Source organism: Sinohyriopsis cumingii, chromosome 9 (genome assembly GCF_028554795.1).
Source record: "Sinohyriopsis cumingii isolate HCF-2022 chromosome 9, ASM2855479v2, whole genome shotgun sequence".
Lineage (NCBI taxonomy): Eukaryota > Metazoa > Mollusca > Bivalvia > Unionida > Unionidae > Sinohyriopsis > Sinohyriopsis cumingii.
This window is the reverse complement of record NC_142969.1, coordinates 11,263,123-11,275,838: the sequence shown is the minus strand read 5'-3', so window position 1 is coordinate 11,275,838 and position 12,716 is coordinate 11,263,123. Positions and strand designations below refer to the sequence as shown.

General features: G+C 36.6%; 1 protein-coding gene across 2 annotated transcripts in view; it reads left to right on the top strand.

Annotated features, from left to right (window-relative positions):
• The window catches only part of LOC149791260 (sperm microtubule associated protein 1-like), a 93,267-nt gene extending 80,777 nt beyond the window's left edge, over positions 1-12,490 (top strand). For both annotated transcript variants that reach the window (XM_089969756.1, XM_089969757.1), the window contains 2 exons: positions 8,049-8,148; positions 9,870-12,490. In XM_089969756.1, coding sequence (XP_089825882.1) covers positions 8,049-8,148; positions 9,870-10,069 — 300 coding nt within the window. In that variant the 3' untranslated portion in view covers positions 10,070-12,490. The remainder of the gene's footprint in view (positions 1-8,048; positions 8,149-9,869) is intronic.
• Positions 12,491-12,716: the final 226 nt, after the last annotated feature.

Below are 12,716 nucleotides of genomic sequence, written 5' to 3'. Positions count from 1 at the left end.
GTTTCCAGTTAGCTGGAGTAGATGCTTGTCACAAATCCCAGGATATAAAGTAACATTTCTAGCCGTGAAATGTGAATAATCAATTGATATCTATATTAAATAATTCGTGTATCTAACCCCATGGGTATTATTGATTAAATCTTATCATATCATTTATTTGTCTAACCTTGTCAATTGCAAATCGACCTTTCGGAGTTTCCAAATTGTCCTGGTCCATTAAAATCGTTTCTTGCCGAGGCGACTTAACGCTGACACTGGTAGGCACATTTTTTTTTATGCATCACGTCCTTTTAATCATCGAAACTCTTCTATGTTGCTGGAGAATTCTCTTTTTTTTCTTTAATTGGTTGTGTGTGCCTATACTTGATTTCGTTTACATACAAACAACTAAATCTGAACTCGTTCATATAGCGAAATATTGTATGACATTCTTACAAACATGACTCAGATAATGGGTGCGATTATTTCTGAACTCAAGGAGAACTGTAGTATGAATTTAAAATGAATGAATTCAACAATAATTACAAACTTAGATCAATGAACCGTATGTAACCGAGACTAAACTTGTGCTTTCCCAATTTCTAGCTCACTTAATAAATATCAGATAAATCCCTCTGTCCCCCCGGATACGGGTCCTTAAAAGTTCCAGATCCCCGGGGTTTTTTTTCGAAAAACTTTGACTGATTAATTCTTCGAGGGGAACTATTCTCAAACTCTGACTTCCGTCTGAGAACACTCATGCCCTCGTTTAGCTTAGCCAGTCAGGATTACTACTTTACCCGCCAAATTTTTTACCACTCTCATCGAAGTTAGAAAATCTTATACAGTCCGCCTTTATTAGTAAATATTTTGGAAAATATAATTTTATGGAACCTGTTTCAAATCGACAACAACTTCCTAAAATCTTCTCTGGCTTATCACCCTTTGTAACTTTACCGCTTTGACCTCGCGTTTACATTGCACTCGTCTCTGGCTCTAACTGTTAGCCAAGCAGCCCTTAATTAAAACTCATTTCATGTCCCAGAACAGAAGAGAGTAATTATTACAAGTTGCCAAGTTATACCGATCATAGCTAATACATCAAACTTAATGTTAACGTGCCATGCTGGCCCCAACATCTTTCACTGGATATACATTAGCTTCTGGTGTTGACAAGTGGAACAAGGCCGGTTGAAGCATTCATATAATCTACAACGCTAGCTCCATCATTCGCAATACCTCTCGATCTGAATGCATTCTGCCATTTTGAATCTGTATTGAATATGTTTTATTTATATCAATCAGTGGGGTGGGTGGGTACCGAATGCATTACAAACATAATCTATCAATGTTCTTTCCATTTCAAAATCATCTGACTCGTATAAAGCGTTTTCTTTTAATAAAAAGTGATGTACATCACTACTTACAAAAAGTCATAAACACTATAACGTCTATTATTAATGTTCCCGGCAAAATAAACATTATGACTAAGCATTTCAATAATTAAGGTCTCTAGCAAAAGAAGGAATGAAACCATCATTTCTATTGCAAAGGTCCCGAGTAAATAAAATCGCCGAGACCATCGTTTTTATCTTCAAGATCAATAACCAAAGAAAGAAAAACATCAGAATAGGAAGATACGATTATTTTTTACAGAGCTTTGTCTTGTAATACTTCCACATTAGTCTCTTCAATTTCAAACCCATAATATTTCGGAGATGTTTGTGTTGATTTTAATAAGTGTAAAGCATCTTCTACAAACCCATTGAATAGACCCCACATCACCCCGCATTACACTATATTTATAGGCAACTGCGTTTGTATGGGAAAATATGAACGAGTGTTTCGGATGGAAAAATACTGCACGAACTTGGGAGTGAAGTATATCCATCCGACAAAACAAGTTCATATTTTCCCATATAAATGCAGTAACCTTTTTATTATATGCTCATTTTCTTATTCTACCTAAGGCTTAATTATATAAACAAAAATACACTACAAGAAACAAAGTAACCGAATGTATGCCGTATTCCAAGTTAAATACACAAGCGTAGATTCATCATTACACAACAACAAACTTATTAATGCGCACATAACTCCACCCAGATAAATTTGAACTTAGTCGCAGGCTCGACATAATTTTTTTAAAGAAAATGGCGTTTTGGTCTACTTAAAATTGAAATTTGGAGTCATATTATGAATGAATGCGCATTGCAACAACTTTTCCATTTGATCTGGAATGAATAGAGTTTGGTATTTTTGTCGATTCTCTGTGACAATTTTACATGAAGTACATCGGATTAGGCAGAGATGGAGAAGCGTGTTGACATCTGCAAGTGTGTTTCTGTTCTGTCATTGAATGTTTGAAATCATAATGTGGGAAAAATAAGAAGTCTTTCAATTGCAATTATCAAAAGGACGCTTTGGAATTTAATGTTTATTTCATTTTGAGCGCAGTAAGGAGGATGTAATTGCAATTGGAATATAGTCGAAATTACAGTACAATTTCGAAATGTGCAATCAAGCTTGAGAACCCATGATATGGCTCATGTAATTCGGATTTGCAGAACTAAGAAAATACATCTTGAGGAAATTCAGGATGTAAAACTGCAAGTGTATTTTTGCCAGTCTTATTACCAGCTAAAGAAGACTGTATATGCCTTGTCACTTGCATGTTATTTGTAAGGACCCTTTCTTGCGTCTATCTAGCCTAAATTCGAAACATTGTATCAAAAAAGTTAACGCAGAATGTGCCAAAGCAGCTGGTTTGTGGCAGTCCATAAAACACTCGTTTAGTTAATTCAGAAACAAATTTAATCAACCAAAACGTAAAGCGTCTACTACGAGAGTGTACATGATTTGTTTGCAAAGTAGTTCCTAATACACGACTGGGCACACGTGAGTTCAATATGAAGTTGAGCGCGAGTTAAATATCGTAAAATACTGAACGATTCTGACAATGCAAAGTTAACGGAAAAAAAAAAAATGAGCATGTAATAATATACCATACTGCAACACACCACGTCACGCCACACTACATTCTAGTCTGCTCCAATTTGCTTTATTACGTGCATGTCAACAAGGTGCGAATGAAGCAAATATTTAACAGGGCTTTAATCTCGCTATTAATGTACTTTTTGACCCCTAGATTTTCATAAAGAAATAAAACTTGGCATGCTTACATATCACTACTACAATATATGTTGTATTATCAGGAGGGCTCATCTGCAAAGTCAAAACCACAATGTCACTTAATTTTCAAAATATGGCAAATAAGCGATTTGACTTAAAATTTACTGTAGCCACTCCTCATCTATCACTAACTAGAAGATATGTTGCATACCACATTCAGATTACTATGCACACCACGTTCAGGTTACAATGCATACTACATTCAGGTTACTATGCACACCACGTTCAGATTATAATGCATACTACATTCAGGTTACTATGCACACCACATTCAGCTTAAAATGCATACTACATTCAGGTTACAATGCATACTAAATTCAGGTTACTATGCACACCACATTCAGGTTACAATGCATACTACATTCAGGTTACTATGTCTATGGTGAAGATCACATATCTTGTTTAAACTTTTGTGTATATATATATATATATATATATATATATATATATATATATATATATATATATATATATATATATATATATATATATATATATATATATTGTCCAAAATTAGCCAAGGTAGTTAAATGAATCTTGTTTAACTCACACGTCGTGACTACATGATGTGTTACATCGGCATTTTATAGGTAACCTCTCTATAAGGTCACGTGGTCAATGTATGTCATCCTCCACCCACTTGTTCTCAGGGACCGATAATTTAATTTCCGGATGGGGGTGGGGTGTATTTGAATTATTGAGCTGAAGCTTTGTAGTAGATTTACACGAAAGAGAGTTAACAATACCAACCACATCCTGGATCCTATCTTTTAAATTCATGATCACATATGAGCGTTACTAGATACAATGTGTCAGTTTTAGATCTGAGATCTACTTTACTGTTCGGTGATGAATGACCGACCCCATTTACGGTCCAAAATTTTCATTGAAGCATTATCACAATATATGTATAACATTCAGTTTTATCATTCTTTCATCAAAGGTCTACGTTGACCTTCACTAATGTAAAAAAAAAAAAAAATGTGTGACCTCATGCCTGTAGACTGGGAACACAATTTCACTTAATTTGCGTGCTGGACTAGCTTATCTTTATCCTGATGAGCGCCTATTCCATTTGAAGACTATACGGATGCAATACGTGCGAGAGGCACGTACGATTTCTTCATGACCGGACTACACTAGACTATCTGCTGTGCAACGAAAGCTAGACATTTATATTTACGTGTAACTGGGTTTATACGGTAAAGTAAACCTATCTCCGCTGAATAGTTGACACCCCCTGGTGGGGAACAACCGATCAATTTATAGTCCCGTTACCGTTCCATAACCTGGTAAAATACAGTTTTAATCACGTCAATCAATCAAGATACAATTACATACATGTTTCGCCTTGCATTTGCCGATTCAGTTTAATGCAGCTGGATTTAACCCCAGTGTAAAAGGCTGATAGATTATTCCCCAGTGAGCCATTTGAAAAAAAATCATAGATTTTGACAAAGCATCTCTCTCTCTCTCTCTCTCGTTCGACCCTCGGCCGAGTCACACCAAAGACTTGCAGAAATGTTACTAGCAGCTGCCTCGGTCTGCGCTCAGCATTAAGATGTTAGTGTAAGGGCTGGTCAGACTGGGGCCAGGATCATGTGACTGGGTGGGACATGATGCCCCAGTGCTAGACATCACTATAAGCTGAAACACTGCAGACATAGTAGCGATGTGACTGAAACATTGTTAAAGCTACCTTAAAAATCCAAAATCACACAACCACACACACACACACGCACGCACACACAAGCGCGCGCGCGGCTGTTAAGTCTAATACATAATTATACAATATTATGTCTGGTACAGAATCATAACCTTTACAGGCATAACGCGTTAAGAATTTGTATTCTTTATATTCTACGTGTCTTGTTCAGGTTTACCTAGTTCGGTGTTTAAAGAATGTTTAACGAGTAGAAAATTACATTTGAGCTTTTTTCTTTTTCTTATTGCACTAGAGTCGCACGTCGATAACTCTGAATATTGAATATGAATTTCTATTCAGGTTCATTTCAATGACATTTCAGTGATTATCGATAGATTATAGATGTATACCAAACTGGTAATGGTTTACTCTCCTACCCAGTGGCGATGCCAAACCGAAAAGTTGCAAAGTTGATGATGCCATGCCACGAAATCTAATTTGAATGATCATTTTCTGGGCGTGTAGTGTCTTTATATTCTCCCTGCTTTTTAAGTTAGCGAGGAGACAGGACAAAATCAGTAATTTACAGTGAAGCTTGCATTATCGGAATCATTTGAGTCGAATTGTCGGTCTATAAGATGTGAATCAAACACACGGCCTATATTCTAGTCAGCTGTGACTGAGTTTGGGATTTTCCAATTATCCGAAATCCCCATTTTCCAATTATCCGAAATACCCATTTTCCAGTCATCCGAAATCCCCATTTTCCAATTATTCGAAACCCGATTAATCGAAGTGTATTTATATTGCCTGTTCATTTGGATATTACGGCTTTAAACGAGATTCTGCGCGCTTTTCTTTTGTGCCTTGTCTTGCGGTGGAATTTGTAAGCAGTGGTAATTATAAAGGTTGCCTTTTCCATGTCTCTATTTTTCGTATTTAAGAAATAAAAGTGAGATTTTAAGGAAAAACCCACAGTATTGTTCGGTTTCCACAATCTGAACTTCTCAGATATGAACCTATAGAGTGATGTTACGCAAGCACAGTAAGTATTGCACGAGACATGCAAGTACAGTAAGTATTGCACGAGATATGCAAGTACAGTAAGTATTGCATGAGATATGCAAGTACAGTAAGTATTGCACGTGATATGTAGATACAGAATGGAAGAGGTAATAAACTCGACTACTCCTGTCGACAAATTTGTACAATCGTACCAGCACCTGCCGGGAGTTAACCTGCAAAAGAATGATGCAGCAAGTATGCGAATCACTGAATTTTAATCAAGAAAAAGGGATGAACGTCTAGACAATGAACAAATGAGATACTCGAAAGTAGTGTCATCTTTAAACCTTAGAATATGACGATTATGTAAAAAAAAAAAAAGTCGTTCAGGAGACGAGTGAGAAAAGGATTTCTCAATGCCTCTCGTAAAGCACGAAGATTATCATAACTTTCAGTAGAGACTGGGGTAATTCCGATGATGTCTTTAAAAATAATAAGAATTCACATGATTTATGCAGAACTTTAAGATGTTTTTCGTATACAGAATATCAGGGCACGCTGGTAACACAGACACGATTTGATCGATGACCATGGGTGTTTGTAAATAAAATAAAATAAATGTGATTTAAAAAAAAACAAACTTCTATGACGTCAGGTATTCGTTTGGGAAGAAACGTACTAAACACTCTGAAATGAGTGGCAGAATCCAACTCTTTGCAGAGAACGTAGTCAGCCAAAACTGAGCTATATCCTTTAGCAAGATCACTAGGTGACGTGAGTGGAAGGTAGGGCAAGTGTTGATTGTTGATACCAGCACGTGCCCTGTTAACGAATTTGCCTTTGATTAAAACATAGTTTCGCGAAATTGTGTAAATAGGAGATTCATGTATATTCATTAATTAAATACGCGACTTTACCAGTTTCCGCATTTACCTGGTCAACCATCCCTCAGCATTTGGTATTTTTCTTGGATTTAAAGATGGCTTCTTTTAGCAGGTTCATAAATATTCATAAATGCTGCATTTTCAAGGTCTAGCGTCAAGTTACATTGAAAGTTGTTGTTGTTGTTGTGGGGTTTAACGCCATTTTTCAGCACGATAGGCTATACATGGCGGCCAGTATTAATGGTGGAGGAAGAACCCGGAAAACCCCGGAAAGAACCACCGACCCACGAGAAGCTACTGGCAAGCTTTCTCACATGCCCACATTGGCTGAATCTTAGACTCGAACCGCCGCAGACAGAGGTGAGATGGCAGTGATCCGTAACGAAGAGCGCTTTAGACCACTCGGCTACATTGAAAGAAAGTATATTCCTATTTTAAACACAATTCTTAAATTATTCAACTCTGAGTTCCTCCTCTACAAGTGAATGCTGTTTGTACACGAAACTTACACGGGATGCTCTTTTCTTCTTGAATTGGAGAGTGTCTGTCTGAAATGTTCGGCCACAACTACATCACTCCGCCGGTGCTCGCGATACCGGAGTCAAATGGGGTCAGATCAGGATAAAATGTTTCCGGTTTGGTACGAACCAATAGTTCAATCTAAATTTAAGTGTTGCTTGGCTGTGCTTTTTACTGTGAATTATTCTTTACAGGGACTGATTTTTACAATGGAATGATTGCGAATAAGTCGTTCCTTTATTTGAGATGCCTTTTAATGTGGTTGTAAAAGCAGTTTGGTGAAAATGCACTGGTAAAGTAAGAATGAAATATGGTCAAGAACTATGTTTTCATTGACTTGGAAATGGAATCAGGACCCCCGTAAGCTTTGATCAATCGTCCTTTTTTTATATAAAAAAATGCAGTCTAACACCTTACATGTTTTATTGTGTGTTAATGTGCTATGATGGCATTGTCACCCATCGGAATCCTAGCCTCACTGGAATGTTGATCTGAGTTCGGCTTGGAGAAATGCATGATGGTAATACATAGTAAAATAATTGGTGGTCATCTCAGCGAATGCATAGAATCGCTATACTTTTTCTCCATGATGCACCGTGCCTATTCGTCTGCTTCGTATGATCCCTGCTTCGCATTCTGCTATACTACCAACTGATCAGGTGGGAGAGACTTTTGCTAGTTTCCGCCAAATGCTATTGGGTTGCCAATCAGACCTGGCACCATCGTATCTGCAAATATGTGAATTTCGTATTTTATATTCTCAGAGATGACTATTATTGTCTCTCCGTATCTTATGGACTGCTAAGTTATTTTTTGTTTTGTAGGTTAATCCGGGCACATCCATAGATGGCGCTGTGATGGACTATTTTGAAGAGCGAGGACCAGGATCTCAGTATTTGACTTTGAGGAATCACTCTGGAGCAGGTAAAAGCGGGTGGTTGATGTATTACACGGTAATACTGATCAAGACACAGAATTCTCTGAAGGCCGGTATGATGACGTGTCTTGTATTGGTATCGGCACATCTTCATTGTAATGATTTGTCTGTATGTATGTACAATGTGTCAATGCAATCGTCTGTCAGTCAGGTCTTGTTTTAATGTGAACTCTTCTACGCCATTTGAGAGAGGGGGATCATACTTTGTTACTATTTTTATTTTTAATTTTTTTATACTCATTAGATGACAGCATTTGAATGAACTAAGATTAAGTATTCCCGCGCTTCTGTGGAGAAGGGTATTGCTTTGGAGTGACCTAAGGTTAATTATTCTCAAACTTTTGTGAAGAAGGATATAGCTTTGAAATGACCTAAGAATAATTATTCCCGCGCTTTTGTGAAGAAGGGTATAGTTTTGGAATGACCTAAGATTAATTAATTATTCCAGCGCTTTTGTGAAGAAGGGTAGGTATTATCTTATTTTGTTCATCATCACGTGACTACTTGGGCGTTTACGTAAATGAATGTTGTTTGTAGGTGTGTAAATAGATTTTAAAATTTTGAAAGGGGGACCCTTGCTTCAGGATGTATTCTTAATCCCAGGGACAGACTTTGGGTCACACCACACAAACTACTGAGACCCACACGGTGTAACCGTACATAAATTTACTGGTCATGAACAGAAGAACTGATACATTCAACCTAAAATTATCCATTCCTATTCTCTTGTTACTTAGACCTTGGATCATAACTTTGAAACTATTGAGATCCCGACTCTGTAACTTTATATACACCTATTGGCCATGAAACAACAAGGTCCTGTGTTTATTCTTGCCTCTGCTTTTATATCCAGTGTCAAAGATATCCGAGTTGGAGTGGGGTTGGACAGAACAGGAAAGCGCGGGGATATGTGTTTTACAAACACTCTAGTTTTAATAGTGTCATTCAGGCTAAGTAGTGTGGCACTGCAGTTATAAATGCTTCTTAAATATTATACACAGCCAAGAAACTCGAAATAGCAATCTTTTGAATACTCCACTGCTCCTTATCATTTCAACGATTTCGTCATTTCGGAGTGCAACCTCTGAGTGCCAGAGAACTCGCTAACTCGAACAACGGGGAAATAAAAATGTTGGTACTACCGTCCCTTTGGCTTTGTGAAGAGAGAGAGAGAGAGAGAGAGAGTGTGTGTGTGTGTGTGTGTGTGTGTGTGTGTGTGATATGGATTTTTAACGTAGCTTTAACAATGTTTCAGTCAAATCGTTACGATGTCTGCGGTGTGGCAGTTTATAGTGATGTCTAGCACTTTGGCATCATGCCGCAGACATAATAGCATGATGTCCCACCCAGGCACATTATCCTGACACTAATCCGACTAGTCCTAACACTAACCTCTTAAGTCCTTGGTATGACTCACCCGGGGTTCAAACCCGCGACCACCCGTATCCGAGGCGGACGCTCTAACCACTAGGCCACCGGAGTGGTCCGGCTTTGTGAAGTTATGATGTGCATTCGCGAGATGACTTTCAACGTAAACAAAACTAAGTCACTCTATAACACTTGGTAGATGCTTCAGCTACAGATGCTTGTTATTAAATTAGTTTACTGTCACATATAATTTTATGAACATAATCTAAAGAAGACATAGTGTTCGACGAAAATGTGAGTGAGTGACATTTTGTATTTTTTAAATTGTTTATTTTTCCAGGACATTCCAGAGACTTAATCGATGGTCATGCACAATTTATGCAAGGCGTGCGGCCCGTTATAGGATATAACGGTGCATATGGCTTCCGACGAAACACACCATGGCTTCGGCACAGTCCGTCACCATTCGGCACAGCGAGCCGATCTCCAGCTCACGAGATCACCGTGCAACCACGTCAAGCGACAGTTCAAGCCAAGTGAACACGTGGAAACGTCACACGCTTCTGTGATACTATTCTTCATCCATTTTTAACCAAGAAACTCCTGCGTGTAATGTACTGTTTTGATTGAAAGGCCCTAAACTAATGTGGCAAATGTTTCATATGGATCTATTTTTTTGGATCATTGTTTTTTGTTAGGCAATCCAAATTACTGTTCGCAGTGAGTGGATAATTTAGGGTAGGCTTTTTCACACGTGAAAGTTTCTTGGTTTTAAGTATGTGTGAGATTTAAAGTTCCTAATCAGACAATATAGTCTAAGATCGTTGTAAAGAATTGTTGTGAGTCTTTCTTCTCAAATACAAAATGTACCTCGGAAATTTCTATTGATGTCTTCATAGTAACGAAATGTTTTTACTGTATACCTTCGTGAAATAATAACAAAATATTGTCAAAATTAGTATACCATCAAATGTCATCACAATAAAAGCGTTTGCTTTCAGAGAGAAAACAAAAACAACGATTACGTCGGTCACGCGCAGTAAAATATGAGAAAAATAGCCATGTCCTTAATAGTGCAAAGAGTAAAAAGGGGAAAAATAAGCAAGTCCTTGGTTTATAAGTAGCAAAAATGGGAAGCAATAACGATGTCTTCCGTATTGTAAACAGTAAATAAATGAACATTAGCAATGTCCTCAGTATTGTAAACAGTAAAGGAAAGGAACAATGGCCATCTCGTCAGTATTATAAACAGTAAAAAGGGGCACAATAGCCATGTCCTCAGTATTGTAGACAGTAAACAACGAAAAAATATAGCCATGTCCTCAGTATTGTAAACAACAAAAAGGAAAAATGTCCTCAGTATTTGTAGACAGTAAAAACAAGGGGGGGGACAATAGCCATGTCCTTAGTATTGTAATCAGTACAAAGGGGAACAATAGCCATGTCCTCTGTATTGTAAAAGGTAAAAAGGGAATATAACCATGTGCTCAGTATTTTAAGCAGTAAAATGGGAACAATAGATATGTCCTCAGTATTGTAAACGGTAAAAAGGAACAATATTCATGGCCTCAATTTTGTTAACAATAAACAAGGAAACAATAGCCATGTCCATAGTATTGTAAACAATCAAAAGAGGGAAAATAACAATGTCCTCAGTATTGTTAACAGTAAAAGAAGGAACAATACCCATGTCCTCGGTATTGTAAACAGTAAAAAGGAACAATAGCTATGTCCTCAGTATTGTAAATAGTTTTTTTTTTTTTAAAGGAACAGATAACCACATCGTCGGCTTTTGTAAACATTTAGGATACATTACAATATGTCAGGTGGAATAACGTTATGGTCTCCAATTTTCCATCAAATTGCCCCGTCACAAATTTGAGATTTATCGTGAGATGCTAAGACCATGTACAGTCAACTATTGTTAAAACGATTTTCATTATAACGGAATATTCCTGTTTAATGTTAAAACAATTTTTATTACAACGGAGCATTCCTGTTTAAAGTTAAAATTGGTCTTTATAACGGAATATTCTTGTTTAATGTTAAAATTGATGTTTATAACGGGGTATTAGGCTTTAGACTCTGACAAAATTCTCGGTAACAGACAAGCATATTTTCTTCATGCACAGGCATTGAAGTCCTGGTAACAATCATGCACATTTTCTTTGGACACCGACAGAGATATCCCGGTCCCAAACATACACATTTCCCTCATGTCTTTTATCCCAATATTTGGTCACTCGTTAGGTTTTACATTTACCAGGAATATATATAAATAAATGCATGTATATACAGGTGTATGTTTTTTCTTGAAAAGAAAAAGTCATAAATATAACAAATATGATATTTTACAAGTATTGTTATTGTATTAGATATGAATATTTTTGACTCGTACATTTTGCTCAGAGGTCGATAAGATAAGGGCGATAACTGCTTTAAATTCAAGATACGATCGTTACAACGACAATTAGATTCATTATTGTGATTCACAACGACAACAACAAAAAAAAAAAAAAAAACACCACTGGATACGAAATTGGTCGTTGTAACGAGAGTTGAATATATTTTAGTTATTATATGAAAGTATTTGTATCACGTGTTACAATGGTTATTGATATATTGGTTACAAGGTATAATGATGTGGTAAATAGTTTTGTCGTATTTTTGTAATTTAAAAAAAAATTAATCAAAGATTTTATCTTTCTACAAAGGAATACTTTAACTTACTCTAAAGATGTCAGCCATGAAAAATAGTTTCTTTTTTGTTTACAATGGCATCAGCTTTTATCTCCTCTGCTTTATACGAAAGAAAACTGGTATAATATACTTATTTCTACTAACTGAAAGATCAAACAAATTGTCATCAACCATAATTAATATACTGACTGTCTTTCTTTGTCTCTTCGCTTAATAAGTGTATTGTATACATTTTAAAAATATATATATATGTTGCATATATTTTATTTGTTTGATTCGTTTTGTTATTCTAACAATAATGTACCAAACATCCTTTCTTCTTACTAAATCTACACACTTGGATTAATAGCAATTATATCATGCAGGTTGCTTGGTCATAAACGGCAGGATTTAAGAACCACGTTCTTTATTTCATTTACACATTTAACGTCTTTGTAAAATGCACATATTTCTTTATCGGCATGGTTCATTCACGATTCAAGCTAAG